The sequence below is a fragment of the Ruditapes philippinarum genome, unplaced genomic scaffold (genome assembly GCF_026571515.1).
Source record: "Ruditapes philippinarum isolate M1 unplaced genomic scaffold, ASM2657151v2 ctg5463_1_1_1_1, whole genome shotgun sequence".
NCBI lineage: Eukaryota > Metazoa > Mollusca > Bivalvia > Venerida > Veneridae > Ruditapes > Ruditapes philippinarum.
The window spans coordinates 39,713-66,084 of NW_026865040.1; the positions used below are offsets into that span (position 1 = coordinate 39,713).

Here is a 26,372-nt window from a genome sequence, read left to right on the forward strand (position 1 = left end):
GCAATTTGGTCCAGCGAACCCAACGGTACAGCCATATAAACATTCACCAGTAGTTGTGTTACACGTCTCTGTTGCATTATAGGGACCACGTATGCATAAAGTGTTGCAGGTAATATTTTCTGCTTCTGTTATGTCTGAAAATGTATAACTGTATTTAAAATCACCATAAGGTAAACGGAAACGATAACATTTTTGTAAGTAGATGTGAATGAGGCGAAATAAATCAACACTATTTTGAACTGATATGATCCTTGTTATCATTATTTCCTGTTATCATGTAAATGTTGAAATTAATAATGGCCATAATGGCCCTGAAATCGCTCGCCTGTATATAGGCCCTGCCTTAGCTCTAGCACTTAGGAAAAAACAATGACCCCCTGGGACGGGGCCAATTTTTACCCCTGGGCTTTTATTTGAACACACTTCGTAGACACCAATTAGAAAATGTTTTCTGCTGTTTAATATCTAAGCTCTACCTAATTTGGATTTTTTAAAAGAATATTTCTTAAGATTTTACTTTTAACATATAAGGAAGATCAATGACCCCTGGGGCGGGACCAATTTTAACCCCAGGACTTTTATTTGAACACACTGGATAGACCCCCCTACTTAATATCTAAGCTCTAGCTATTTGGGGTTTTTAAAAGAAAATGTTACTACATACAATTAAGGAAAATCAATGACCACCAGGGCGGGGCCAATTTTGACCCAACGGCATTTATTTGAACAAACTTGGTAGACACTGACAAGCTGATGTTTCATGCCAAATATTTATGCTCTTACTCTTACGGTTTTCTGAAAGAAGATATTTTAAATTTTCCCTTGGCAACCAGAGTTCTGCTTGGAATTAAATTCTTTGAACAGCTTTTAAAGTTGACTACCAAAGGAACATTCGAGTGGAGTTTGGATGAAATTGGCTCAGCACTTTATGAGGAGATGTCGTTTCAAGTAAAGGTTTACGGACGGACGATGGACGGAAAACGATCACAAAAGCTCACCATGTCACTTTGTGACATGTGAGCTAAAAATGCTTCATTTACAAAGTTATATGTATCATAAACGACATTGTTGATATAGTTATTTAGCAAAATTTAAATAATTATCATGAAATACTTCACAGTTGTATATAAAAAAAACCATTCTCTATGATAAACATAATAATTCGATCATTTTTTTTCAATACGGTCAATTTGGAAATACCACTTTAAAGTAATCTTCATTTTTATCATGTAATCAATAAGATGTAAATAAACAATTTGATATAAAAGATTTATTTTTAATGTAAATAACATAGATACTTACGTCTTAACAGAATAACTGAAAGTCCTAGTGCCAAAATCATTGTTGAATAATGTTCTGCCTGTTCGTCAATCGTTCAAGTCCTACATCTAAATATTGCATATAGATATATAAATAGTAAAATATATAGAAAATGCTCCGTTATAACATTATCTTAACTCACGATTTACGCATGACTTAAAACGTTTAAGTCAAACCAGGAAGTTTAGAAAATATCAAAAGTAAATCTTTCTTTTGATTAAAAAACAGCATATATAAATCTACCCACAAAACACAAATTTGTATTTTAATATATAAGAGATAATTTCTTTTCTCATTTTTCCATCTTCAGTAAGCAGTAATGCGTGAAAATGTACTCCCTATTCACCTAATCAACAGTAGCCCATCTATTATAACAACTTAACTCAGTGCCTTTATGTAGGGCATCTTGTAAGACTTACAAGTAAATAAAAACATGATCTTCACAGATATATTAACAAAAATATAAAACATTTTAACCATCCAATTTTTTTAAATGCTTGGACCGAGATTCGAAACCGGATTTGTCACATCTTTAGCGATGATCTTACCAACGTGTAACAGGATGCTAATTTATTTAAGTAAAATTCATTAAGAACTCTTACCTCACTAATTCCTTTAGCACGGTACTGTAGCTATTGTACAAGTATGTAATTAAACACACGTTTTATTATCTCTCCTCTATCCGCTTGATTACATTTTATCGCCCTCTCTCTTCCAAAGTTACTCTCAAACAATGGTCATGTATCCTAATGTACATTTTATAATCACATTTAAAAAGACACACAGTTACAACTCGGGTCTATAATGTTTTAAATAAAATGAAATTTAATACCCGTATTTGTAAACACTGAATAGACAATAGCCTCTTTTATCATTTGCATAGATATCGTGTATGAATTAAAATACAATTATGCAGTCGAGGCCTGTAGAAGGTTTGTGTCGTACAGTTTTGAAACTGATATCTAGGGTGTTCTGTAAGGGCTATCATCTATGAATGAAGAAAGTTGAAAGATCAAAAGTCGAAAACACGAAAGGACATAGACGGAAACACGAAGGGACAAAGACGAAAACAAAAAGGAACGAAAACGCGAATGCGAAAGTACGATAACGAAAACGCGCAAAAACTATTATGAAAATTATGATGTAAATTTAGCCGATAATTATCACGTTTTCACCATTGTCCCTTCGTGTTTTCGTACTATTCACATTCCGTTACTCATGTGCAGAGCAGCAGATTTGTGTAACAAATGAACAAGGCTATAATATAAGGGTTTGTGTGTACAACGATCAAAACATTTAACATTTCACTATTTTACCTGAAATTATTGGCTGAGATATTCCGAAGAAATAGATGCATGTAAAATATAAACTGCGCTGTAGCAACAAATCCAAATTTGTTTATTTGTTTATATATCTTTGAAATACTGTTTCAAATTTAAATCTTATCACATCCCAAAAGCACGGGCTTTAAGTAGTTGGAAATGACGTGCCATGTTTAGTTCTGTGAAAAGGCGAGTCTGTTTTTCTGGCACTTAGTAAATGCCTTCTACATATATACTTTCTAGAAAAAAATAAAAACAGTACGTTTATTCGGACCTGCTACGCGTATCAATTAAGTTTTCTTCTCTTTATCAGTGAATAAAACTGAAGCCTTTTGAGAATTGTCTTATATTTACTCACAAATATGCATGTTTTATATTTTTTATCTGATAGCCATTTTGTTCTGGTTTCATATTCCAAGCTTCAGGCATTTAACGTTTGTCAATTCGGTAATGTTTCTCTGAAGATCACTAATTGAGTATTTAAGTAGATTGAATATGGTGTGTTTTGGTGTAAATTTGAAATATTCGTGTTGCAATAAAAGAAAAAAAGAAAAGCAGTTTTGGAATAATTGAAACAATTTAACGAACTGAAATGACTGTCAAAGACCCTGGTCAGGGACGCCTCACTATAAAGAACAGAGGCCGTTTGTAGCAAGCGATTCCCTGACCATACTTTATGAAGGAGATGAGCTTATTGTTTATACTGCAAATTTAAGCAAGCTTATAACTGTTTTAAGAATCATATTCTGTATGGGCTATTCGCTCAAAAAAGAAATATGTCATAATTATGTGTACACATTTCTTCAATGAAGTCATTTTGGAGCTATATCATCATCATCATCATCATTATCACTATTATTATTATTATAAAAACCTTTAATAAAAAAACAGCTTAAATTTCGGCCTATGTTTATAAAAGCGTTCGTCCAGTTATCAATGTTAAGTTAAAATGTGTCTTTACATTATTTTTGGGGTATTTTTGTGTGACCTTTTGAATCAAAATGCTGACAGTTCCCCATTCTCGCCACGATCAATTTGTGGTTTTATTTAGCTTGGGACATGAGCTCTAAATTTATGTCTGCCATTTAAACCATAACCAATAGCGGAATCCAAGACTCGTTAATTGGGGTTTACGTCGCACCAACACAGTATAGGCCATATGGCAACATTTCAGTTTTACTGGTGGAAAAACACCTTAGTTTGCGGATTTGCAAACTTATTCTGGAAGCTGTTTGGTGATAAAGAAACAGCTAATTTTTGGGCCCATGTTTATAAAAGCGTTCGTCCAGTTATCAATGTTAAAATGTGTCTATGCATTCTTTCCTGAGCATTTTCTATGGAACCATTTGAATCAAAATGCTGACAGTTCACCATTTTCGCCACCTCAAATTTGTTATTTTATTTAGCTCGGGACATGAGCTGTAAATTTATGTCTGCTATTAAAACTATAACCAATGGTGTAATCCAAAACGCGTTTATTGGGTTTTACGTCGCACTAACACAGTATAGGCAATATGGCAACATTTCAGCTTTACTGGTGGAAAAGACATAAGGTGCCATTATTATTTCAGGCAAGAACGAGCACCTGAATAAAATCTACGACGTAACACATACAAGCTGGATAGCTTCCTCACATGAAAGAATGCAAAGTATGTGGGTATTCTAACTTACAGCGGCAAAGGGAAAGTGGTTTGAAGTCAACAGCTTTCAACAACCCGGCCACGGACGCCCGTCGTTACTGATTTCATTTTAACTCCTGCTTCCTTGAACGTGGTAGTTTTTATGTATTGTTATTATTTGTTAAAACTGAGCTTTGAAGAATTTACGAATCATTAATAATTGTTAAAAGTCAAGAAGATTTGACATACCCTAGCCATTCACGGTGTTCTTCTATCAAGTCTCATAAGGATGCTATGACTGATCTTTCCGGCTTCTTGTCACTCAAGTTATTAGCTTATGCATGCCCTTATTTTCAATTGTCCGACCACGTGACATAGTGCAAAACTATTTACAGCTAAATTTTAAGCCATGTCCTGATGCACTGTTGAAAGCAAGTGGGTAAAGAAGCACGGGTTTCACGTATTTTTACGATTGTAACTGTACACTTAAAGTTGGTTTACGTCCGGCTTTAAACTGATTAAAATGTCATGTACATTTGTAAACATAAACCAGTATTATTACTAGGCATGGACTTTTCTTTTTAAAAAAAGTAAATTATTTTGAATGAAACTGAATTGTATATTATACATGTATTAACAAGAAATCATACAAAAGCAAAGCACTGACAGTACTTGAAACCAGGGGAAAATTCTTTCACTAGTTTATTCTACAACATTTGTCTTTATTAAACACAAATAAGGATGATAGAAAATGAATGCAGAGCTACGTCCGTGACATGAAGAACTCATTTAGCGAATATAAGCGAGTCTGTGACCACATGTCAATGTAATTTATTAAATCAAAATATGCAGAATTAAACAATTCAAAATTTGTCTATTAACACGATGATATGATGATTTCTTTACCGCATTATCACGTATTTCTGTTAAACGATCAAAGAATAATTATGCAGTACAGTTTACTGTAACTGTAACCATCATTAGTTACGCAATAATGTCATTCAAGGGGATTGTTTTTATACATTGACCGTAAACATATTACTTAAGGAATTAACATGCTATTATAACTGAATATTTTGTAACATTGATATTACACAATTCACGTCTTTGTTAAAATATAAATACATTAAGAAAATTGCAACACCATGTCGCTTTTTCTTATAATAATAGAAACCTGGTGCAAATACCAAACTTAAATGTGAGTTAAATTATGCCGTTATTCCGGCTTTTACAATACAAGATTAAAAAACAATTTAAGACTTAAACTTGTATCTTAATATTAAGACACTATTTGGAACAATGGTTAGGAAACTACCCGCCTATATGACTGAAATACTGTTGGGAAAAGGCGTAAAATGAAACAAACCAACAAACATAAGACACTATTAATGGAAGTCAAATAAATACTTGCGCGAAAAAATGGTGTGTCAAATAGGCACACTGTAGCGTTATTTAATCAAATACTTAAATCGCAAACTTTACAGAAAGGCATACCCGTCCATATTTCTTGTTTTCTAAACTCCAAAAGAAAATTACTTTACCTTACAATTGTTTGCTTTGTTCCCGTTTTCTAAAATCAGTACAAGTTCAATACATTTTTGTATAGCAATACGTTAACAGATGATTAAATTATTATTATTGCTGTTTTTTATTATTATTATTATTATTATTACTGCTTTATTCAGACATTTCGCCATCGTTCAGATGTCCTTCATAATTGTGCAAGCAGCGAAGAACGATGAATGGTCATCTACAAGATGCTTTTTTTACAAGATTGTTCTGTCCCTTAAAAAATATGACTTCTGTGCATGTCGTAAAGGACCATCACGTACTTAACAAAGGTACTGTAAAGACAACCATCATTCATCCCGTCACCCTGGACCTTAGAAAATAACTAGTTCATGTTTGTTTAGCGCAAATGATTATGTTATATCTAAGTACTGAGGATAATAATAAAGATGAAAATACAAGAACGCTTAGTACTCGAAGACAATATTTTTTACATTTCAAAGCATATATTCGTAAATGAGATATCCAGTGCGTAAGATATAGCAAGCTGTTGATATTTTAATTAAATGGGGAATAACAAAATGTATTTACATACAATACATAATACTCTTAATATATATAAAAATACAGAGGAAAACAGAACGCTCGAAACGGAGTTATTGAAAATGTTATTGTTTCAAGAACGGTAGTGGTATTTACAGGCTAACATGCTCTCTAACAACGGTAAAAACAGAGTTAAACATTCAAACATGAGAATGAAGACGTGTTCATACGGCGCTCATCGTGGAACCTTTAATGTGACAATTTCGTGTCAATACATGAAAAGCAACGTATGGTCCCCAAGAAAAAGAAACGGATGCCAGACACTAGAAAACAACTGGCGGAACTAAACAAAATGGAATGTTGACAAATACGCCTTGCATATCACAGATAGAAGGCAAAGGATACATTTAAAAGCAGGCAACATATCATAAGAGTGATTCAACATTATTAAATTAAGAAAATTAGAACCATTCATTTAGTATAAGGATTATATCGATTCAATTATGGGCTACGTTTTTGGTGTACGTGTATATTTGAATTATTCCGTAAATCAAATGTAACGTTCTTTCCAATATATATAATATTTCTCAATTCAAATATTATATTTTCTCTAAATATTGTTCAAGTTGCTCAACAATAATATAACGATAAGTAATGAGGGACATTTTACTTTATATCTTGCGTTACTTAAGTCTTTTATTTGGAAATAATTCAGTTATGGTAGTAAATTCTGCAAATGGGGTAAAATAACTGGTATTTTTTGTTGTATTTTCGGAAATGACATATGAACTGTTGGCATTAATAAAGCATTTCCATTAGGAAGGAAAGTGTACACATAACAGCCACTCTGTCTAAATATAGTTTTATGTTATCTTAAAAATAAATTTGCATGCCTCCAGATCTGCCAAAATATTTCAAGAAAGTCAACTTTGAGAATATTGTAGATTTTAAGAAAAGTAAAATATATTCACAATTCAAGTAATAAATTACATGTTATATACAATTAATGACTGATTTCGAAGTGCTAATCGCCATATTTCTACTGCGTGACTAACGCATTAAGGGCTATTTTTGTATACTCTTATCTATTTTGTGGTAATTTCTGTACATTTTAAGATCGTTTTGCAATGTGTGAATTACTTCCCTTATTCACTTTACAGAATTAGACTTCTTAAAATTTCTATGAAAATTAGCATGAACCTGGAGGCATGGTGCTTTAAATGCTTTCAAAAATTCGTATATCTTAATATCTGATTTACTTATTGAACTTCCTTTCAAGTGATTTGGAGAATGTTTATTTGCCTGCTCATGTTTCTTCTTTATCTCTACAAATTAAAAATTAGCAAAAATCCCTTCCTTTATAAAATTATAAACTTTTTTTTTGTGTCATAGGGGCTTAGAGTCCTTTACAGGTTTAAACTCCCATGTAGGACGGTGCACTCCTGTGGTCGCTAAGATGCATGCCTTGTGTTTTGTCAATTAAGTTGTTAATCTTCAGACGCTCTTAATGTTATCCATGATTCCAAGACAAAATCGTAGGCAAAAAATATATATTATACAAACCTCTTCCCTTGCAAAGACTTATTTCTCCTTTTTGCAACCTATTCATTTCCCTTTAAAGAACAAGAACTAAATTTAGGAAGCATTTCTGTTATCTTTCTATGTACGTGTTATTAGCTAATGTTATTATTTATCACTGGCAACAAGACATAAATCGCTCCTGAAATATACCAATTATGACACCACATTTACACCACATTTAAGATATGTACTTTAATTTAACTACCAGTACCATAAGTAATAATAATTGTATTAATATGTTCAGATAATAGACTTTAGTAATACCAGAAACGAATGTTCTAAAACTGCAGTTTTTTCCCATTTTTTTCATTTGTTTTAAAATGTTTGTTCCAATTAAGAGCATAGGAATATGAAAGACCACTTTACGTTAACATTTAAACATTTAAATGTAAAAAAAAAAACTTTTATAACAGTGCCAATATAACCAAAACCAAGCATAACTGTTAAACTTCATTGTAAAATATGCTTAGACGTAAGAAAAGTTGATGTCATTTTTCAGTAACAACAATCTGATATACTTGACAATTTTCTGTTGTTGATGTTGTTGTTGTTTGTTGTTGTTGCTGTTCTTTTCCATCAATGACCTATATTATAACCTCTTATGTCTATATCGGCATATATCACAATGAAAGATAAAACAAAACACATGTCATGGTTAGGGTTAAAACAGGAATTATAATTAAGCAACTAGATTTCTCGAATTTTAATTGGCTTAAACACTTTGTATACAATGCTTTATGTACTGTGAAGAATGGAAGTGCGCGTAAATAATGTATTTCTACACCGTAGACGGTTACGTTCGTGTGTTGTTATTGCGTTTTGTTCTTAATGGGATATTTTACGATTCAAATCTCATTGCTTCAAAATATGTTAAAAGTAACAACTTTATATTTTCTTTATATTTGAATTACTTATTGCACAAGTAGCAGTTGAATGTCTTAGGTAAAATAAACATCATCAGAAATCTCTAACATCACTTACAGTTTGCTGTTTTTATTGTTTAATCATGTTTCATACTTGACATTAAAGATGGTTTGATTTCAAATGTGTGCGTTATTCGCTCGATGTTAACAGTTTTGTTAGATAAAGACGTATTTAAGTAAGAAATACAGACAAATAACATATCTTACTACGTTCTTGGCACCTAAATTCTACAATCTGTAACATTAAGACCTAATGATATTGCTACTTGAATGATTAGTTTGAGACAGGATTATGTTTGTTTAAACATTAATATTCGTGATAATACATGTTAAGATAAAATGTCCTGATCCTTGATTTTTTATTGGTATTTGTACGAAATTTTCTTCATGTTATAAATTGTATATTAACTGAAAATAGGCAAAAACTTAACCTAGAACTCACATGCTAATAAATACATTATTTCAGCACAAAAACTTAAATCATTTACATTCATAATACACTGTTTATATTTGAAATGGTATGTATACTTTCAGGAATTAAGCTCTTTCAATTTGCAATATATCACTCATTGCAAGATATGGTTGTCCATGTGTCGCAATCAGCCTATTCTGCGAAATCTTTCAACTTAACGGTGCAATTCTGCAAAATACTCTTTCTTAGATCAAAATGTATTTTAAGACTCACTAATGTGTTTCACTGCACTTGAAGTCATTCATAACGACACTTCTTTTCAAACATTCTAAGACAGTTTAGTTTAAATGTGAGAATACACCTATAAAACATCTATTTACGAGTTCCCATGAATGGTTTTATTTGTCAATATTATTTAGGATTAAACGTTTTAATTATTCGATCAATATGTATATACTGCATAAGGTATGTATTTCAAAGCAATATTTGAAGATTCAGACAATTTATAACTAACTATATGCATATGAATGTCTTTTTGAGATAACAATTGATGTGTAAACATATATTTGTCCAAAGACAAATTCAGAATAAATAATGATACGAAAAAAAATATTTTTCAAAAACACAATTGAAAGCACATAAATACTGCACGAAAACGGAATCAGATGTACTGCCCCTAAACAAAATATTATGCTGCTGTGTCTCGAAAGTTTTTTACATTTTTATCGATGATTCTGTGCCTTCTTGATTTTTTTTTTCAAAATTCAAACAATAATTTTCTGGCAGATATAAATCTTTAATTACTTAAATAATAATTTATGCGTCGATAATGCTTTATTTAGCGAAACATTTCAACAGAATGTTGTGTTAGCTAATAATTTATTATTTTATCTTATTATTCAAATACTTTATAAAGTGTGTATGTATAAATTATGCACTTTCCATGAAGGAATATTGGCAATAAAACAGCAGCTATTCTCAGTCAAAAGACAAGTATGGTATATGTCCAAGTTTACTTAAAATATATCGGGACATTTTGGTTTATTGATAAAATTTCAAAGGTGTATTTGAAGGTGTATTTGAAAATGCCGGATATATTAAATAATGCTATTTTTAGTTGAGTGACAGGGAATATAAATTATTAAATCACAGAGGATACTGCAGGGATGTAGAAAGTACTTTAGGAGATACCGGAATTTTGTATAGTATGAGTTTATTATCATTAAAACGAGAGTGGTATCAAATCATGTAGTCGCGTCCTTTGACTGATTTCCAGAAAATCTATTTAAACATGCGGTGGATATATTGTGAAAGTTTATGTTTAGGAAAAGAGAGTCAATACACTCTTATATTGAGGACGTTATGGTTTTTTTAATTAGTCCGAGGTATAGATTATATGATAACGTTTGTTATTTGTAATATTCCTTGAATTTCTATATATTATCAACATAGTACGTGAATCTTTAATGCCATTTGCATATAATGTACAATTATAAGAAACATAAGTTAACAAAATGTATGAATACAAATGTAGATTTTTTCTGTAATAAGCTAACATTGTATTTCTTTCTTCATTAGTATCATCTATGCTAGAAATAACACAATCTTATGTTCTGAACAAACTTGTACTAATATTTTTTAGGAATCCAGGATTAAAAAGTGAGTGATTGTTTTGGTATGCAAAGGTCGTTACATTAACTGCTTTATAACGTGGAAGTCAACTGATAATGTCCTACAACCCTCCCAGTTGAAACATTTTTTTAAAGGACGTAACACTCTAATAAGAAGCAACTCCTGTGACAATTGTTTACTGTTCTCAACTGTCTGTACAATTTTAAAGAACATACATCTAGACTATAGGAAGTCAGAAAGATCAGAATAGGAATGTTCCCTTGTTATAGCGATAAAATAATTCGTAAAAGGCCCATTATGCCTTAGAATTGCTATGATCATTTTTATTTCTCAAAATAACTGTTTTTTGTATCTTGTTACAGTTTCCGAAAACATACTCATTTGCTATAAACAAGAACTATTTGTTTCATCTTTACTTCAGTTGGCAATTGGTATAAATATAGTGAATTAGTATTTCATATGGAAGTAAAAACACCACTTTGATTACATTTTGCTTACTTTACGACACGTAACTGCATGGTAAGCGCTAATTATCTCAGTTGTTAAACATCTAGCATGCACTATTTAATCCATTATTTAAACATAATTAAACATATGTTTGACATTTCTAAAGAATTAAAAAAATATAGTTTTTGAGTCATAAATTGTCTTTAATGTTATACGAGTCAAAATAAAATAGCGCTACCTTTATGTTAACTTTGATAATTAAAAACGATTCAATAAATTAATTAAAAACAATTTCCTTCCATTTTACGTCAGTTAGCTGACATTAAAAAAAATCTAAAATATTCATTTATCAAAATTGATGATTGCGACATAATAAGATATTGTATATTATGTATTGTTTCTTAAAATGCACAGTAATTGACATTTCCTTTGAAAATTGATTGATTAGAAAATTAAGAAATAAATCATGATTATTATATTAAAATCTGGTCACCGAATTTAGAAAATGTGACGCATAGACATAATTGTACATTTAACTTTTTGTAAGGTACAAATTTTTAACAGATTTTAGAAAATAGGAAACAATACTGTAAAGTTTACAATTAAAAAATCTGAATATGATTCGAATACAAAACGGTATATTTATATATGGTCCTATATAAACAATTATTACACCATAATTTATTTCATGTCCAGAATTACACCATTAATCAAGTCCTGATGGTCGTTATTCGTTTTATTACACATTCTCACGCATGCACACTTTGATAGATTTATTTCTTTGGTTAGTCTAGAAATTTGTGATCTTCATATTTTTAAATTTTCATTGAGTTTATGTCCTTTACATACCATTCTTACTTTGAAGCAGGACCATTCGTCACAATCATCCCAGATAAGTCTATGTTTCCATATAAGATAACAGTCAATTAAAATGATCTTGCTTATGCATAAATGGACATAGTCTGTTCATTTGACACTCTTTAATTTATATTATACATACACATCCATAGTCAAAGCACCAGTTTGATTTATAGCGCTTTAAATACTTACTTTGATGACATTTAGTAATAATTTTAAGGTTTTCCTACAGGTCTGCTTTCTAGAAGGTTCTAGCTCATTTACATTGAAATAGCATTAATAATAAGCAGTTTCTTGCATCGACGTCATTATTCATCCAATTTTAGAAAGCTAAGCTAAGGTGATGCGTTTAGGAGAAATTCTAGCTTCTCTCAAAATGAAGCTTATTGATGAGAAGAAATACATCATATCACATAACTCTGCCAAACATAAAACTTTGAATATTGTTATTATTAATTTTTCACTTATCTAGACGACAGGACTTTGGCAAAACAGCAAACAAAATTCAATTTATCTTTTTATGTTTGAATTTTCAATGATTGACATACTGTTTTAAGATTGACAAATGTGTTATTTGAAAATAAAGACAATAAATGATTTGGAAAAATACTATATGGTGATGCCAAGTTTATTATTGTATGTACGTTTTTGTTTTTGGTTTGAAATAGTCACTCTAGATAGTGTATAAAAAGCTTTTCTTTCTTGTGGCATAAAAGAAAAAATAAGCATTAACATACACATCGTTTATATTCAAATAAATGTTGTTGTTGTTGTTGTTGTTTTGGTTTTTTTACATTAGGCTCATAATGTTGGAGGTCATTAAAATATGGTCAATACAATATTAATGCAGTTTTACAACAATATAAGTATATGGACCAATAACTTCCTTTCTGGTCATATAACTACGGCTTTTAGTGTTAAAATCAACATATTTATGTCTAATTAAACTAATTTTTCAAGTAGAAAAACCAATTTACCTAAATGTTACAGACTGTGGATTTTACGCACCACACAAAGAACGAAGTCATGTTTTATTTGTCTGTATTTCTGACTTTATTTCAATTTTATCGGATAAAACTGTTGACATCCAGCAAATAACGTACATATCTAAATCAAATCAACGATTATGCCAATGATTAAGTAACAATAACAATACTTAAACATTAATAAAACATTTTTATTTAAAATATGCAGTTACAGATTGTTTTGTTTAAAACTAAATAAAAGTGTACTTCTTAAAAGAAATGTAACAATGAATTTGTATGTTTGGCGCTTGTGAAAATCATTTTTTATTTAAAATATGCAGTAACAAATTGTTGTTTAAACTAAATAAAAGTGTACTTCTTAAACATGTAAAAAAAGGGAATAAGTTTGTATGTTTGGCGATTGTGGAAATCATTTGTTTTCTTATAAATGCAGATTTAGGACTGGCGTTACTCTAGGCAATTATCTGGGCATAATACAATTGGTACATCTAATGGTAATGGAAGTATATTTTCAGTTACCATGTGGTCAAATGCGGATTTATAATTGGCACATTTTGTAAAACGTTCTGGACTGAATAATGTCCTGTTGTCATTGATAAATTATTGCCATTAGTAAAAGGACACCTAACAATAAAACGCTTCTTTCTGAAGCTATTTCATGTTCTTTTATGTGCAATGATTAGGTTGCAGTAAGGAGAAATAAGTTCTTGCTATTGAAGCGGTTGGTATACACTTCGCCTACGATATTGCACTTAATTAATGACTTTACGATAAGAGGCTGCACCAAAATCTTTATGTATTTTTATATTAACACATGCTTTGCCTATTCTTTATAGTGCTTTAAAGGTAACAAAATGTTCTAACGTTTGACATTAATATCTAGCTCTGCTGTAATAAGCTCTCATATAGAAAAGATACTAGTTCTCATGTTATATATTTAATTTTATAGTTTTCGTTTCCAAAGCATGGATTTGTTACGATATAGTCACATTTAATATAACTAGGTCGATAACCTGAGTACAATATTCCGACCTTACTGATTATAAATATAATCCAGGCTTTCTGATTATTCAATACTTTTTAAATCTGAAAATGTAAAATCAGCTCCTGAACTAGCAAATCTATCGCCCACTGCCCCTAGCACATATCAAATAGAATCGAACATTAGAGTCTTAAAATGATGTAATTTTTGACAAGTATATTTTCAAAAAGCTAACCTTTGGGTTTTAATATGATAAATATTCGAACCCAAAAGTTGTTTCATCGATTGCCAGTTTGTGTTGTAAGTCCAACAGCGATAAGAAAGCCAGAGGTAGCTTATTCTATCCACTCAAAAATTTCTCCCGTGAATAATGATAGCTAACATATTTAGTTTAAAGACGTTTTTTTCAACGTCGGTTACTTGCGAATTTTGTATTAACTTGTTACTTATCCGGGAAAGTCGGTTTGATCGATCCTCCGCCGTGATATGACAAGACAAAATTGACATACAAACAAACAAACAAACAGGATTATCTTTATATTTAACAATAAACAATGGTAATATTTCATTCTATATTTCATGTTTATTGCCCTTTGCCACCTCTCATTTTCTATGATTACATTCAGGTATAATTGTATTCCCATCGATTCGATGTATATTACTTATGTTTATTGATAATATTCCCAACCTTATTTAAGATCATATACAGGTACAAACCCTTGTAACAATCCTAGCAAAGAAAGCAAAGCATTGCCATCGGAACTGTCCAAAGGGTTATGTTATATTATTTTATTTATTACATGTTTAACAGATTTTTGACTATATCGACAAATTGAAAAACTGGGATTTAGAATTTATCCTTAGATCTACGAAATAATGCAAGTGATTTATTTCTGCATTCTTATCCTTTTGTAATTATCTGTATTATCTCTCGAACTGAAACTGTATATCTGTCAACACTTTCATTCCATAGACAAAATTCGTTCCATTATGATGTTACAAAAATAGACTCTAGGCACCAGAAACGAAATAATCTTTGTAATATGTCTACAAATTTCTAAGCTTAAAGAAAGTTTGACATGTGGTAATCTGAATGTATAACCTAAAGCAATTTCTACTATAATAATTTATCATACATCGATAGATATGCGTTTTTTGTAGCAAGATAAAAGCTTTATACATATTAAGCTTCAAAGACAGCGAGTTCATTACCTGAATGTAGCTTAGATTTTTAGAGAATGAAAGTATTATATACCGTCACAATCTGTGAAATCACTAACAGTCTGATGTTTTTTAAAAGTAACCTGCTAATTTAGTAATGTAACTGACTACAATGTAAATGTATAAATACAATGTAAATCTAAACATTCAAAAAGAACTTTTTATGTCTTGCAAACTGTACGTAGGAATCTGAGATAATAATACCATAAAGCAAAGCTAAATACAACATATACGCATGTTTATTCAACGGCCGTGGTTAAAACGGTTCCTGTTCGAAAAGTAACGGGAACAGGATGGCAAATATGTTTATCACAACAGAACAGTGCAGATTGAATGGCAATGTCTATACTCAAAACAAAAACTTCTAGCAAATTATGATATGTTAATATAGTTTATGACAGTCTGTCTCGCCATGTATTACCATTCTCAAAACTTAAAAGGATTTCCTTTGTACTGTACTGCAGATCAAAAATAAGTACACAGTACACATTCCAGTCTTAAGAAAACCGACAATGTTAAACATGAAAATTGTCTTCTCTAAAGTAAGAAGACTTTTATATTTACTTATTTATGCATTGATTTTCCTTAGTTAGATTCAATTTAAGAATTAATTTATATGTATCTTAAGCTAAACGGCTTTAACTTGCCATTTTTGTAATGTCATTAAGTAGCGTCATGTTAAGTATAGCAATTAAAGATAAAAGAATCACTTACTAAGTAATTATAGAACATTCATAGAATAGTGTACCTATAACCTGATCTAATTACAACAGCATAAAAGCACGCAAAAAGGGACATATCTGAGCATTCATTCCGTTAGTTGTTCTCTTTTAAACGAAAATTACTTCCCGTGAATCCATATCATTAAAAATTAACAAACGTGCACATCATGTACTTTGTCTACATATTTTTATTTCATTTTTGCCTTTATACGTATCTATTATGTATGCGTTAGTCCGCATTTCCGATAAGAAGCGAAAACTATTAGTTTAATCATCACATAAGTATTTGAATAAATTTGTTCCGCACATCCGAGTTCATTTATAATATAATTACATTTTAATACAGACAAGAACTGAAAATATACTTTAATATGGTAAATTCTTTACAATTACAATTTTGTAATTGAGATTTGTATACTACAAATGCAACATCACTTCATCTTAGTCAGTCTGTTTCCTTTTTCTGTTAAATGTTTGATCACAAGCCGCTGTTTTCGTAATCAGCCTGTTCTCTAGTAGTGTTCTCTGCAAGAATATTAGAATAAGGAAATATTCTTTGATAGTAAAACATCTTGTTTGTAAATATGTGTAGAAAGAGCTTGTTACTGTTACTTTAAACTAAAACCAGTACAAGTATTTAGTTACATCTTTAAGGGAAGACCCGTTGCTAATGTTGAGAGAACTTGTGCCAATTATGTTATACCATTGTATTGTAACTGTCTTTACATGTATGTTTATGTTTCTTATTTTGGCAATTAAATATGTTCAAATAAAAAATCAATAAATATTTGTACATGTATATAATTAAATAATCAATTGCTTTCAATTATTCGCCCGAAACTTACACCCATAAATTGAACCCCTCTTGGTACAATGATTTTGTACTGAAACATATTGAGATCTCAAAACAGTTACATATTTCTTGTGAAAATTAGAAAAATAAACTGTTGAAAATATGATCTTATAATTGATATTTAGATATTCATCTTGAAAATCAATTAAAAACGTGTACCTGTCCCAAGTCTCAGCACCTCATACTTTGCCTTACCATCATCCTCGTGCTGTAACGTTGTGTATACTTGCTGATTTCTATAGACAGAAAAACAAGTATCCGTTGTGGCAATTTATCTACACCTGGTGACCGCATAAATGCATTGAAAGGAATAGGAAATGTGTTTATGAACAAATGACAATATTGCATGTGTTTATTCTATATTTCTAATGAGTACATGTTTGCAAGATCACTATGCGGATTTACTGTGAAACCTTTATTTATTGTATACCAAGCTTTGAATAACAATTGAGTAATACATTGAAAAAAAAGGCTGAAAACAACATGTAATATAAGCGAACTATTGTATATCATAGATATACAGTTTAAAGATATGATAAATTTAATTAACATTCCTTTTTATGAAGCCCGAAATTCGACAAAATTAATATTGATATACAATTTCACGTAGATATTGAAAATGACTGCATATATGAGAAACGCCCTTTTACAATATTTAAAATATGACGTCAAATGACGTGTACGAATGTTGTCGTTGATGTTGACAAATACCCATTAAATGTTGAATTAAATATCTTTGAAAATTATCTTATGTCAATGAAAAACAGAATAGATGACGTTAAAGGTTGTTTTCTCATGCCGGTAAACGAATAATATCATATACCATATATTTGTTTGGGATTTATCTTACCTTGTTTGATCTTGTATATTCTCCTCTGCATTGGCTTCGTTCCCTGTAGACATTAAATTAAAATATGTTTATCAAATTGCCACTTTCTTCAAGTATCTGAAACTTGTTGTATCAACAAATTTAACATAATATTTGCTACTTTTTCATATTTTTTATGTAATTTATATGATAAAAGCTACATAAATAGATATAATTCCACAGTAAATTACAACAATATATCTCGGTTAAAAAAAATAATCTTCGAATTGTAGTTTATACGAATTGCTTGAAATAACAATGCTACCAGGTGCATTTTGTTCAAATGCAAATATCACGCGAATATAATTGAACACTATTTTAAAACATGTATTACTCTTAGACTTTCTCAGCCTTCTTCTTAAAGTTGTTATTATCACAAACGCCAGAAGAATGACACACAAGGTCCATCCGCTTATAGCAATCCCAAGTAAGGATTTGTCAACCGGTTTTGTTTCTAAAAGAAATATACTAGTGATGGTTTATAATCGGCGAAGTAAGATAATTTCGAAATCTATAAATGAATGAAAATTGTGACAGAAACATGACAGTTTGTTTATTTCAGGAAATGTTTTCTGGTAAGATTTGTGTTTGAACTTAAGGCTTCACTCGTCGTTCATAAAGATGAAATGATAATAAATTTAAAAAATCTTTGCTTTTCAGTTTTCGTTTTGTTTTTCTTTACTCCGAGTTAAACACATTTTTGTATCGGCAGTCAATCCACCTCACAGGCTTTCCTGAATAATTAACCGGTAATTGTTTTGATATATAACCTATTATTTTTATGTAAACAGACTTAACTACACTTTGTGTTCGTTGTAGACATCTTATCAAAATAATGCCGTGTATTTCAAAAGACGAATCATGGAATTGCTGTAATTTTATAAAAGGTGTAAACGGTTAATTTTTTTTTAAGTATCCAATTATTCCACTAAAATGTCTTTTAAAAGAGTTTCAGATTTATTACCGCAAACAATCATACAATGTATGTTAAAATGTAAATGTTTTACCTGTTTCGCATTTCTGTCCTTCATATCCAGAGATACATCCCTCTGTGCAGCTGCCGTCAAACCTCTTGCATTTTTGGTTTAAACATGTTGCACTGCAGATATTTTCACAATTGTTACCGTAACTTCCTTCTTTACAACCTATGAGCAGTAACCATTTTGTTTGTTACATGTATTATCATTGCAGTTTTTACAAATAGTCATTTCACATTTTCATCGTATATGCAAACAATATAAGGGGCCTTCGTTGCCAAGTGGTTTAGTCGCTGATTTCAAACCAACGGCCCAAAAACACTATGGATTCGAATCCTCCAGGTACTTTCATATCTTCACGTGAGGAAGCTTACTAGCTAGCTAACTATAGAGAGGACAATTTTATTTTTCTACATTGTCGGTTATCTTAATATCGGTAGGTCTAATAAGGTGCCCGTTTGTGACTGATATAATGAACGGATGGAACTCTTAGCCTTCCTCCCCAACTTAAGCTGGAATGTCAATACATGACCTTTACCAAATATCGTTGTAACTTAAAACTAAATCTAAACAAAAACAGTACAACCTTTATCACAATATCCATCTTCTCTTTTGCAAGTACCGACATTGCAGTTTTTGTTACACGGTGTATCACATCGCCCGCCATAGACTCTGTTACTCGTGCAGCCATCTTTACAATGTCCGGAGTTTTGCTCACATGTGCCGTTGACACAGTTACTAGAACATGGTTCAATACACTGACTCTTCCAGAACCGTTGTCCATTACATCCTAATAGACATGTCCCATTCAAAGAGTCACAAACTCTAATAAATGGATGAGATGGTTTGTCACAGTTTGAATTGCATATAGTCTGACACTTTTCTCCCCAATTGGTAGCAGTACACCCATTAACACATTGACAGGATTGATTACAATTTTGTTTTTTACAACCATCTTGACATGGTATTTCACAAGTTAATCCACAATAGCTTGAATATCCACATTCAAAACACATTCCTTTCAGAGAAAAAATGTGAATGTAATCATAAAGAAAACTTTATTAAAATAAGTACAATTAACAAATCTTATAAGTGTGCACCTTTTATGTCCTTATAACTTTTTCGTTTATCAATATATTTTTTCTCACTATTGGCTGCTTTTCCACACTTTTCCCGTGCTCAAGCATGCCAATTTTAATTATGAGGTGCAATCAACCATGAACGAACGACATTAACACAATGCACGAAAAAATTGATAGAATGGGTGAAATAAAATTGCACAAGATATTCTCGGATACGATAGAGATCGACATATCAGAAAAACATAACATGGGTACATTATCTATACAACAGCGTGGTATAGTCCTAGGATTGGTCAACGCTGGTCTACACCAAACAGAGGTTGGTAACAAAAATTATTTGTTTAAATAATTATATTAATTCATTTGCATTGGAAAAGCCGAAAATCATTTAAATTTAGTTTCTACCTAAGACGAATATAAAATTTATATTTTTTTTATTTAGTAATAACTTGTCTGTATCATTTGTAGGTTGCGCCTCGCATGGGTGTACACCGAAACTATAAGAAGGCTAATCATTAAGTACAGAGCAACTTCGTTGGTAACCTTCCTCTAAAACCCCAAAATTATCTACAATGGTATGTAAGATCGATGTGACGACGCTGCCGGGCTGAAATACAAAGTCAGGGTGGGCACACGCGGTATAAGGACATCATTTTGCAACATCGACTTTCGACACGCATTCAAATTTTTTAGAATTACATCTTAAATTTGTATCTTGAATAAAAAATACTGAATAAAAATGATAACATGTCTCTTTTCTGTATTTATTGAAAATTTCAATAATCGGACAAATATTGATACACCTATGAAACCATTTATACATGCACACTAATAAGATTTGTTAAGTGTATAATGTATGTAAAAATGTAAAATATGATGTTGTCGATCATTGATAGAGGTGTTACAAAGAATGTCTTTGTATTTCAATACACATAAACATTAGATGTTTATACAATAAATAAAATTATCAAAAAGCCTTTGCTTAAGAACTAAAATAAAAGATTTTGCTTGAATACTCGATTATCATGTATGTGTAAAGTTTCCTCGATATTTTATAGTGATGTTATAAGCAAATGTCTAAAATTGTTACTTTGTTACTTTATATCAAAATATCAAAGTAAATGTGTCCATTACAGATGTTAAAATATCTTAAATATATTATAATGGTTCTTCTTAGGTAAAGCCCTTGATTTTCAATATATCTGTTACCACGGGGGAGGAAGTGTTACACGAAGGATGGAGTTCTTATGATAACTTGTTCAGGAGTTCTTGTGATAACTGTCACGGAGTTCGTCGGAAAACATCTGTATATACTATAAAAACACTCGTCAAAAATGGTTATTATTATTACAGAGTTCTTATGATAACTTTTGTTATTGCCAGTGTGTTTCTTGCCCTAAATCACGGCATGTTTAAGCGTTTTTTATTATTCAATGAGATTGTAAATTATTATGAAATGAAGTACGCTCATCCTTTGCGCAAAAAATAGGATATATAATGTTGGTTTTGAGTGAATTTTAGTTCAAGAGATATTATTTCTTATCCCCGTTTCTTTTTTATAATACTTTTTTTGTTTGATGCAGATTTCGTAGACTGGAAAAAGGATATATGTACTGGTTTCCTAGCAGTTTCCGGCCCCTAGCAATTTTCTGGCCCTTTATCATTTTCATCCAGGCATACAGTCTATTTTTTCTCAGTTAAACATCTTTGTTACTGCATCAATCAGAGAAACATTTGTTTTCTATGTAAAACAGCAGTTATAATAGTACAGCGATTAATATGTTTCAAAGTTTTGTCTGTTGTTTTAAGTTACATTAGGGAACTTGCGGCACTTACAAGCAACACCTAGGGAATTCTAGTTTGAATGCCCATGTACAATAACTGAAATCCCATTCTAGGAAAAGCTGGAACCTAGAGGGACAGTTCAATTTATTTCGAGAGATCGGTAGTTAGAGCCAACCTCAGTTGAGTTTTTATCATGTATCGTACTTTTTTGAGACATAGGTATGGAATATATCCTGGTTATATATTTATTAATTATGGTATAAAATGATACAAATTACTTAGCCCTTAGGTAAGGGAAGCATGCCTATATATTGTCTGCTGTAGAAAAGTGGTTCCTTAAAACATGTGAAACTGAGAACATCGTGTACGTTTTGAGACATTTTTTGTGGTTTAACTGGTTCAATTTTTACTGTAGATGATAGCCTATCACCTGTTTATCTTTTGAAGACACTTCAGACCAACGTTTTATCCACATTTTTGTGCAAAGGATGATCATACTGCATTTCATAATGAATTACAATGTTATTGAATGGTAATAAACGCAAAAACGTGCCGTGATTTAGCGCAAGAAACACACTGGCAATAACAAAAGTTATCATAAGAACTCTGTGACATCTTCAGAGTTATCACAAGAACTCCGGGACATTTGAAAAATCGGGTATAAATCTGTTAGCCGGTGCTCTATGTATGCAATTTTGCATTATAATTAGGTAATCATGTATGACAAGGATGAAGACCAGAAATAAACAGGTCAAAACTTGTGAATAGGCAAGTAATTTGGAAATTTTACTCAAAACTACCAGATTTGAAGCAAGAGGCGACGAAAAATAGCCTTTGAATTAGTTTTTGACACATAATACAAGATATAAGACAAGCTTGGTCATTAAAGTTTAATTTAGCACCTAAACTCATTTTTGAACGATGAATATAACCATTTTTGACGAGTGTTTTTGTAGTAAATACAGATGTTTTCCGACGAACTCCGTGACAGTTATCACAAGAACACCTGAACAAGTTATCATAAGAACTCCATCCTTCGTGTAACACTTCCTCCCACGTGGTTACACGAATTTATCAATAGTTTAGACTTGTTGTGTTACTTAAAACATTTGTTTGTTTGTTTGTTTCATTTTACGACTTTTCCCAACAGTATTTCAGTCATATAGGCGGGTAGTTTCCTAACCATCGTTCCTGGAGAGTTACACCAGAACTAGACTACATTCCTCCGCGCTAAACTACCAAAGCATGTCCCGGGGATCAAACCCACGCCAGAGAGGAAACTGGATAAGAAGTCATCGACTCTAACCCCTCGACCACGGAGGCGGTCTACTTAAAAACATCAATATGACTTAAGCATTTGTAGGTTTAAGAGAACAAAAGTAAACATCTCTATAATTTTTTGTCATCATCAATCACATACAATTCATTCTAATTTGTATGTCTAATGTTGAAAGCAATCATCATTCCCGTTTTCGATCGCGTGATAAGCTGACATAAAAGTTTATTAAGAAAAGGTGAACCCTATTGTGTTTCATACAATTTAACGTAATAGAAATGTATAAAATAAATAAATGTGTATAATCATAGCGTTATTTTCATCAACTACCAAATTTAAAAATTAACTATTCTGCGGATGTCAATTTAATTCAACATGATTCAACCAATCTGGAATGTTAATTGTTTTGAGACTTAACGATTAACTCCTAAATATACCCGGTAGCAACAGAACCTCACATTTGAAAGTAGTTTAGAATAACAATAAAATATTTTTAATAACGCTGCGTCTTTCAAAATTAATTTTAAAGTAATTTTAGTAATATTATACATATAACAGCGGATACACGTTTCTCACAAAACACCGGTTTGATTTATAAACAGAATGATGTATATTGTTTGTTTTTTTTTTTTGTTTTTTGTTTTTATTTGTTTGCTTTTTTTTGTTGTTTTTTTTTGGGGTTTTTTTTTTGGGGGGGGGGGGTGGTCGGGTGCGATTAACAACTGCTAATACATATCAAGAACATTTGTTTAAAAACAAAACATTATCTACTTCTTATTGCAAAGAAGCAAATTATTTACCAGTTTCCCTGTGACACTCATCTTTACACGTAGAACTGCAGCGACCTCCACAGATGAAACCATACCGTCCTTTTTTGCAACCGTGATTACAGTAACCATCCTCTTGTCTACATGTCGTTTCATTACTACTTAGTGAAGGAAAACACCAGTAGTTACATGTTCGACATTTTCCAGCTGACAGATAGAAGTTCCTGTTACATTTGTAACATTCAATTCCGCTGCAATAATATATGACATCACGGTTTAATTCTAACTACAATGTATAAAAATATACACAAAAAACAAAGGAAATATTGGCACGCCGCAGTTGAGACTCGAACCAAGGGTCTCTGGATTGCCGGTTCAGTATGCTCATGTATGAGAGATTATTTTAGGCTATCTCGTTAACCTAAATTACGGCATTTTCTAAAAATAAAATGAATCTAAAGGCACATATTTGAAGATTATTTCTATCGATATACACATATATTCTTCAATAGGTCACAAAAATGTATGTCGGATATAATAATAAGGCCGAAATAATGCTTTCAAATAAGCGACTTTAGCGGAAGGTCATTTTATAACTAAAAAGCCACAGATTTTTAAATTTAATTATACAATGGTGATGCTAACAAGAAAGATTTCTATGAGACTATAAACTTACATATCACCCTCTCCTGCAGTACATTGTTCACAGAGTGCATCTACATCCGAACATCTTCCTGTGCAGTTTGAACCATAAAATCCATCTTTACAGCCCAATAAACATTCGTCTGTAGTTTTATTACATATATCCCTACCGTTTTCATCTGATAAACAATTCTCTGGACATAGAATTGAGCAGTTTGGTCCTGCAAAGCCTTCTTTGCAGCCGTGTAAACATTCCCTAGATATATGGTCACATGTCCCAGTTTCATTATCTGTCGGGTGTAAACATGAATCTGGGCATTTATATGTGCAATTTGGTCCAGCGAACCCAACGTTACAGCCATATAAACATGCACCAGTAGTTGTGTTGCACGTCTCCGCTGTTTCAATGGGACCTTGAACGCATAAAGTGTTGCAGGTAATATTTTCTGCTTCTGTTATGTCTGAAAATGTATAACTGTATTTAAAATGCTTATTTATCACCATGTTTTGTATGTAGATGTGAATGAGGCGAAATAAATCAACACTATTTTGAACTGATATGATCCCTGATATCATTATTTCCTGTTTTCATTTAAATGTTGAAATTAATAAAAATGCTTCATTTACATAGTTATATGTAACATGCAGTCGTTTCGCAAAATTTAAACAATTATCATGAAAATACTTCACAGTTGTATATAAAAAAACTATTCTCTTTGATAAACATAATAATACGATTATATTTTTTCAACACGGTCAATTTAGAAATACCATGTAATCTTCATTTTTTCCATGTAATCAATAAGATTTTTAAAAAACAAAACAATTTGATAAAAAAAAGATTTATTTTAAATGTAAATTACATTACTACTTACGTCTTAACAGAATAACTGAAAGCCCTAGTGCCAAAATCATTGTTGAATAATGTTCTGTTCGTCAATCGTTCAAGTCCTACATATAAATGTTTCATCTAGATATATAAATAGTAAAATATAGAAAATGCTCCGGTATAACCTTAAGATTTACGCATGTCTTTAAAAAACGTTTAGGATCAAACCAGGAAGTTTAGAAAATATCAAATATCTTTTTTTTAAAGTAAATATTTTTAAAAAAAATGTTTTATCTTTCTTCTGATAAGAAGCAACACAGTCATATATAAATCTACCCACAAAACACATATTGGTATTATCATATATTAGTGATAATTGCTTTTAAAATTCTTCCATCCTTAGCAGTTTTGCGTAAAAATATACACACATATTCGCCGAAGCGTGGCACATCTATTGTAGCAACTAAAACCAGTGCCTTTATGTAGGGCATTTTGTAAGACTTATAAGTAAATAAAAACATGATCTTCAAAGATATATTAACAAAAATATAAAACATTTTAACCATCAAAATTTTTTTAAATGCTTTGACCGAGATTCGAAACCGATTTGTCACATGTTTAGCGAGGATCTTACCACCGTGTAACAGGATGCTAATATAGTAAAGTAAAATTCAACAAGAAAACTTACCCCACTATTTCCTTAAGTACGGTACTGTGGCAGTTGTACAAGTATTTAATAAAACACACATTTTATTCTCTCTCCTCTATCCGCTTGATTACTTTTGTATCGCTCTCTCTCTCTCTCTCTCCCTCTCCCTCTCTCTCTCTCTCTCTCTCTCTTCCAAAGTTAGTACATTTTATTATCACAGTTAAAAAAGATACGAAAGACACAAAAGAAACTCAGTTACAACTCAAGTCTATAATGCTTTTAATAAAATGACATTTAATACCCTTATTTTTTAAACTGAATACAAAATAGCCCCTGTTATCATTGGATAGATATCGTGTAAAAATTATACCTGACGTAAACTACAATTATGCACTTATGCGGTGCGACAGTCGATGCCTGTTAAAAAGGTTTGTTTCGTAATGTTTTGAAGCTTATATCTACGGTGTTCTGTAAGGGCCATCATCTATGAATAACGCAAAATGGCGAATGTACGAAAGGACATAGACGGAAGGCACAAAGATAAAAACTTGAAAACACAAAGGGACG

The 26,372-nt window shown here is 31.2% G+C and overlaps 1 protein-coding gene and 1 long non-coding RNA gene across 2 annotated transcripts; both read right to left on the reverse strand.

The window, feature by feature from the left end:
• Position 1: 1 nt before the first annotated feature.
• On the reverse strand, positions 2–25,939 carry LOC132727649 (uncharacterized). The gene is made up of 3 exons (XR_009625386.1): positions 25,845–25,939; positions 1,303–1,388; positions 2–134 (listed from the first exon to the last, which is right to left on the reverse strand). It is a non-coding gene; the product is annotated as an uncharacterized LOC132727649 (long non-coding RNA).
• Positions 16,017–19,791, reverse strand: LOC132727652 (multiple epidermal growth factor-like domains protein 10). The gene is made up of 6 exons (XM_060713220.1): positions 19,362–19,791; positions 18,806–18,943; positions 18,133–18,252; positions 17,781–17,823; positions 17,090–17,166; positions 16,017–16,602 (listed from the first exon to the last, which is right to left on the reverse strand). The coding sequence occupies exons 1-6, from the start codon at positions 19,789–19,791 to the stop codon at positions 16,556–16,558; spliced, it is 855 nt and encodes a 284-aa protein (XP_060569203.1). The 3' UTR covers positions 16,017–16,555.
• Positions 25,940–26,372: the final 433 nt, after the last annotated feature.